Below are 6,900 nucleotides of genomic sequence, written 5' to 3' on the forward strand. Positions count from 1 at the left end.
AGGAGATAAAATATGAATGTATAAAAACCACTGGTTGCCTGAACCACACGGCTGGACCTCTGGAATTCTCTAGCACTCGTTCCTGCAGCAGGATAAAAAACAATCTGTGCAGCAAATTATATTAAAACTATTTGGTAATTGAAGGCTGCAAGTGGAGATTACACACCTAGCGAGTGTAGCTGTCAGGTGCTTTCCATGTGATTATTCTGTTGTATAACCATTTATTTATTGTTCAGGGAATGTATTTATATTCTGGCACATGTCTGGGAGGATTTGTTTGTTGTATTGTTCTGTGCACCTTGGCAAACGCTCTTTAAGACCACATTCTGCTCTTGGTTACAGGAGGACTGTGACTCTATGATCACAGGCTTCCTAAGAGAACACTGATAGACGTGTTTGAAATACCCACAACTGCATTTAAGGGCACTAGAACTTAATCCTTCTCAGGAGAAAAAGGAGGAATCCTCCAACCTGTTGGTATTTCTTTTGAACTGTATCCCAGTAGGGAAAATGCCTGCTCCTAAAAATGCCTTCCCTCCAACATTTTTGGAATATAACCTACACTACAGTAGGGAAAAAATAACCCCATTTCCCCAGAAATTAAAAAAAACAAACATGAAATCTCTTGTTGCTCAGATTTCCTGTTTTTTGCTTGTTATATTTTACTTACTTTTTTCATATTTTGCAAAGGATATTATTGGAACAGGAAGGACTATGAAGGCTCTGCTTAATAACATAGAAAAATGCGAGCCAAAAATGATCAAGGTAGCAAGGTGAGTAAAACATTTACAAAAATCATCTTCTGTGATTAGAGGAAAATAAAGGCCTATCTAGTGACATGTGCTTTTCTGTGGAGGAGCCCAGGTTAAGATTTTGTTTTAGTCCTCTACCAGTAATATATATCAGGGGGAGCACTGCTGGAACAGCTAACTAAGCCACATACATGGAGTTAGAGAAGAGGAGAGGACATGGTTTTGCTTTGCTCTACAGTGACCACTTTAGACATTTCAAGAGTGGCATGATCACATTTGAGTGGAACACACACATCTCTTCTCTGCTAGTACATTGTAGGGAGGAGAGGCAAAAACAGAGGGGGAATCCGTACATCTGAGGCATTTCAAGGAAATTAACACATTTTTAAATGTAAGTTTTGCAGACAAATCCAGCTTTTTATATAAAAAATATTTTATTTTCTTTAATGATAGTTTGTTGGTGAAAAGAACATCTCAGCCCGATGGGTTCAGACCTGACTGTAAGTGCTCCTATGAGAACTTCCTTTACATCACGGTACAATAAGCTAACATTACGCTAGCTATAGCATATTGTTCTACTAACATCATACAAAATGTTCAGCTCCTGCAGTCAATAGCCTGTGAAATTAGAAGACTGAATAGGAATGACATTGCTTTCTGGGGTTTGGAAGGTCTGATCTCCTTATTGGGTCCTAGCTACTGGCACTCTAAAGCTTCTTTTTTTGCTATTGTCTCATTCGAAACTTTACCTGAGAGTTCCTAATTGGTTACATTTTATCCATGACAACTCAGGGTTTTTCCTTCTATGTTTGGGTAACTGTAAGGGTTGTTATATCCTTTTCTTTGCTGCTTCGCATACCTTAAAAGAACATTCTCCTAGCACTCTACTCTAGAATTCCATCTGAACAGAGAACTGCATCCTAGTTGCAAGTTTACTATTAAATGGCAAAAGAATATACATTTTATTTGCTTTATAAAAGTACTTTTATTTAAAGGGTAGCATGTTTAGCCTTTCCTCCAACCAGCCAATGAGAGATACAGGTAACTTTCTGAGAAAAGCACATGATACATTGGGCTACATTCTTGGGCTTCTTTGTTTTCTCTAATTTGCCAACCTCTTGCTTCTCTGCTGCTAGCCAGCATCCACCTTTTCTTTGAAATGTTGGTACCTGGTAAGTTATTGCCCTCTGTATGATGCTGTGTGATTGGAGATGCATAGAGGCAGGCACGATGCTATTACCATGATAGGCTTATTAGAGTAAAGGACCCAGTAGAAATTATAGAGGCTAAAAATTGAAAGAGCTGGGTTGTCTTGGAGAAAATTAAGTACCAGTATTGGATAGGAGGGATTTTGGAAGGCAGGTAGGAGAGTGTCTTGAGAGGGAATGGCTCTTTCCAGGTAGAGGATTAGTTTGGAATTTGGGAGAGGGGCCAGAAAGTCTGGTGTAATCTCTGTGGTTGGGAAGAAGTGCATTTGCTGCAACTTGGCTTAGCACCCAGGTATTCCACTCTGGAGTACCTTGTGTGCGTCATTCTCATTTTTTAATATTTTTAATTTATCTAATTGGGTTAGTCTATTAAGTATATATTTTGTTGGCCTAGCTAAGGTTAAATGAATAAGGACAGTTGTTGCTACAATGAGACCCCCTAATTTTCTAACAATGATGACCCTGAGGTAAAAAGCAACAAGCAGGCAGTTTGTTTCTGTTTGGTTTTGTTTCCTCATATGTATTCTGATGAAAAAGCATGTCTTTAATTACCCACAATGCTTGGTCTCTTTCACTAAATCTTTGTAGAATTTGGGTCTTTAACTGTACAGCATTTAGCGACTGTAGGTGCTAGTCTAATACACATAGGCTTTGTATAAACATTACAACTAACAGTTTTTGGGATTAGATCCAGTTAACAATGGCCCCCAAACTAAAAATCAGGGGAGGGGCAAGTGAGATGGGGGGCTAGGGGGGGTTCATGGGGGGGCTAGAGGGAATTGGGGGGACTAGCAAGGTCTGCAGACGGCATTGAGGTACAGGTTTGTGGGATTGAGTGGGGTGGAGTGGGGATTGTGGAATCTGAGAGGTTGTCTGATCCCAACAAATTTCCCCAGACTCCCCCAATGCCACCGACAACACCCAGTCCCACAAACCATTCCTGGGGCCAGTTTTACTAGCGTTCACTGGCCCTAGAGCCTGAGTGAAGTAAGTCAGAGTGGGTGGATTGAAGGGGCTGGCTGCTCCACAAGGGGAGGCATTGGCAGGACTGGTGGGCTCTCTTGCTCCCCAAACTCATCCCCTGGCAAAGCAACCCTCCCCCCAATCCATCTTACATCCATCAGCTCCTGGCATTGTTGAACACTGGTAAAACTGGTCCCAGGAGCAGCTTACCAGGATCAGGGGTTTTGACAGACATGGGGTGGGGGCTGGTTGGTCCATGGGGGAGGGGTATCTGTCTGGGAGTGGGGGGAGGTGCTAGGAGTTAGAACTAGCTCAGTGCCAGGGGAGAGGGGCAGTAGGAAAAGGAATATATACAGAAGTTCAATTAGATAGGCAGGGACGCTGCTAGGAGGAGTCTTGGTGTAGCTATAGCCACCCCAAAATTTGCCTTAGCCCTCCCATAGCCACCCCTCCCAGTGCCACTACTGCCTGCCTGCCCCGCACAGGTGACGGGCGGTGCCAGCCTCTTCCCAGTGTGGGGGCTGGACCAGGGCTGGGCTTGGAGCAGGCGGGAGCAGAGCAGGCTCAGCTGCACAGGGTGGGTAGGCAGCGGCAGGAGCAGCACTGGGAGAGGTGGCTATGGGGGGGAGGGGGCTAAGGAGAATTTTGGGGTGGCAACCTCCCCTCCACCCCCAAGCTTCCCAGCCTGACCCAGCCCAGCCCCCACACCCAGAAGAGGCTGGCACCTCCCCGGTAAGTCAGTCTTCCCATATCTGAACTAACTTAGTGCACCTCTGAGATGCAGTTAAATTAAATCATGTCATCCATTATTTTTTTAACTGATATAACCTTCCTGGAGCTTCTGTACAGTTTGCACTTACACTTAGATCCCTAGTTAGGTTGACTTTAGATCCGCACGTGGGTGAACTAAGTTGGATCAGGTGGCCATTTTTAATGTGATCTAACCTTCCCCCTAACCTCCCCAAATGTCTATACATACCGTTATTGTGTTTGCTACTCTCAAAAAAGAATGTACATAGGCCCTACTCCTGGATCTTTGAATTCCCTATGAATTGAAGTTTAAATTGCTTTCTCTGTGGTGAAGTACTACATAGTTATCACATGTGCATGCCTGAGAATCTGCATCCTAACCTGGGTGGGACTTTTCTGCCTTGATTCTGGCTCCTTTCCACAGTGTCAGAGAGGCCGTTCTGCAGCCTTCCATAACGAACCACAGAGGGACATCCTAGGGCAGGATATAGGGGTCAGAAATTGTAGTGTAATTGACCAGAAATTGACCACTGACTTGGCAGTGGTCCTGTGCACCGCTGCCTCCTACTTGTTTATACGGATTATTCACACTTCTGGCACAAGTAGGCTCTGCACAGGAGCCGTGTATGGGCCACAGCTGGCCATATTGATAGCTGACATTGGTTGTAATGATACACATGTCTACAAGCCAAAAACTAACACAGTTTAGAATTTGGCTCCATGTGCATATATTTTCCTGCTAAAAGAACTAGCACATCTAAGTAGTTTTAGGGTTTGTTTAATGTTTGTTAACATATTTGATATCACTTATGGTTTCTGTTTTTCTCCATGTAGATTATGGTTTCGAAATCCCAGATATATTTGTTGTAGGCTATGCCTTGGACTACAATGAGCACTTCAGAGATCTAAATGTAAGTGTTTCTAACTATATTCAAGCTATTTTTTCATGTGGAGGGAATCGTGACTAGCCTATTTGCCCATCTTTTGAGGCTTTGTTATGGCCATGAACCTCAGCAAAGAGGACTGCATAGAATTCCTTTGGAACTGAAACACCATTCTATAAGTGTCCAGAAGGATTGCTGAGCAATTCTTTCCTACCCTTCCCTTCAGGCCTTTTTTTTCCACTACAGGCCAAATGAATCTAGCATCATCTGCCACACTAGCATCTTCTGCAAGTCTGGAGAGATGAGGACTTGTTTCTGCTAGGATTTTTTTCAGATCCTCTGTCTATCTAATGCTGAAGTCAATGAAACAGTGGTAAAGAAGACCTGAGTCTTTTCTCGCAGTTCCCATGGTGGTCTACCTCTTGTGGCATTTGACTAATTGCATAGCCAGTGTGGGAGACTGGGACCTTGACTCATAGCTAGGTCTTTGCAGAGCAAAGTAGCAGTTAATGAGTCTGACCAGTTCAAGAGCCTAGTAAAGACAATATATGCTATTGCAATCAATGTTGTTGTTTTTTTCCCCAGCACATATGTGTCATCAATGACCAGGGCAAAGCAAAATACAGAGTCTGAATTAACACCTTTCTACTCTGAAGATTTGTAAATACAATGACCCAGGATTTTAAGTACATTCCTTGAATCATCTCCCTGAAGACATATTCAGCAGTCCTATGTCTTACCCAACTTGGTATAAAAAGTGGATTACTGTAGGGATATTGACTGATATTCAAAAGTGAGTGTTTCTATCTAAATGAAAATACAGAGTTTTTTGAATTATTGTAGATTTTAAAATATTAAAATTACAATATGCTATCTCTTTGGACTAATAAGTTATCCGCCTCCATACTCATTGTGAATAACTTTCCTACATTTAGTAAGTCATTCTAAACCACCTGTCAGTTTTACAGTTAATATACCTTTCAGTGTTACATATAGTTGCTCAAGCATTACATTCTGTGTTCTAAATCTTTTTGTAATAGTACAGAAATGTCTTAATCAGACATTTAAGCATCACTTTAGTCCAGGTCAAATCTGACACAACTGAATTCGAAATATTGTTCACTTTTAATTCTGTTACTATGCTTCACATGAAGTTTTATATCAATGGATTTATTGAAGGTGATTATCATCTATTCCTTTATAATCTTTTGAACTGAATAATACATTGAATCTGAATGATGATATGAAATGAACCTTTAGGAGACGCTCTTGATTTAAACTGTCAAGATGTGGGACTGATGATATGTCATGTATGCATGGATCTACTCAACTGTGTTTAATACGCTGAATTGTAATTAGATTAATTGTAATTAGAAGAAAACAATGGCAGAAAGGCTTCAGTTTCTCAACTGCATCTTTTTATTTGTGTAGGACATAAACAAGTGACAGAAGTAACGTAATGTTCTCAAGTGCATATTTCAATAATTAAATTCAGTCATGCACAAAAGTTTGTTTGCCAGGTAGTTATTCCATTATAACTATTATTTTTCATAGTATGTCCAAATTAACACATTATTTTTGTAGTAAGTTGTATTATATATAAACGCAGACATGACTTAAGAATCCTGCCATAAAAGCAATGACATTTTATAAAAAAACCAAACAGTAACATAAAAACAAACTAACATAATAAATATTGCCAACTCTAAAGATTTCCTGTTTTCCTTACACATCATGTTTGAAAGAAGTTTGTTAATTTACCTGTTGTATTAGTTTAAAAACAAATGTAATTATGTGCTGTATACAACTGTTCTCAATAACTTCCTAAAGGAAGCCAAAGTAGGGTAAATAAGTGTAACACCATTGTTTTATTCTGAACTGTATGAGGCATATTGTTATTAGGCTCCAGTTTCCTATAAACTAATAAAGAAACAGTAAAAACACTTGTTGTGTTATACAATTGTTTATGATTTGTCCTGCTTCAGCATTTTTTTGCACAGTCCTTAGCAGCTCTTTAAAAATGTGCATTTGGACTAGTACTCTAAACGTACTCTATGTGTTTACCCTGTGGCTCATAAACTGTTCTTGTTTGGATAAAATCTAGGGGCATCTATACATGTGCTCTGTGATGGAGGGGGGGCTTTTAATTGAAGCAGCTCTGAGAGCTTCAAAATGATAGCAGGGGTGCTTTAACTAAAGCTTGAACGAGCTTTTGTTAAAGCACCCCTGCTGCCATTTTGAAACACAGAGATGCTGAATACACAAGATGCAGATGCTGCTGCTAATTAGCACACTCCAGCAGACTCAATTAATTGCGTTTGCTCCGATGTGTGATAATTAGCA

General features: G+C 40.7%; 1 protein-coding gene across 1 annotated transcript in view; it reads left to right on the forward strand.

Annotated features, from left to right (window-relative positions):
• Positions 1 to 6,503, forward strand: part of PRTFDC1 (phosphoribosyl transferase domain containing 1) — a 79,042-nt gene extending 72,539 nt beyond the window's left edge. Inside the window, exons 7-10 of the mRNA XM_019507956.1 lie at positions 691 to 773; positions 1,206 to 1,252; positions 4,508 to 4,584; positions 5,143 to 6,503. Coding sequence (XP_019363501.1) covers positions 691 to 773; positions 1,206 to 1,252; positions 4,508 to 4,584; positions 5,143 to 5,190 — 255 coding nt within the window. The 3' untranslated portion in view covers positions 5,191 to 6,503. The remainder of the gene's footprint in view (positions 1 to 690; positions 774 to 1,205; positions 1,253 to 4,507; positions 4,585 to 5,142) is intronic.
• Positions 6,504 to 6,900: the final 397 nt, after the last annotated feature.

The sequence above is a fragment of the Gavialis gangeticus genome, unplaced genomic scaffold, assembly GCF_001723915.1.
Source record: "Gavialis gangeticus isolate Ggan-Ray unplaced genomic scaffold, GavGan_comp1, whole genome shotgun sequence".
In the NCBI taxonomy this organism is placed as follows: Eukaryota; Metazoa; Chordata; order Crocodylia; family Gavialidae; genus Gavialis; species Gavialis gangeticus.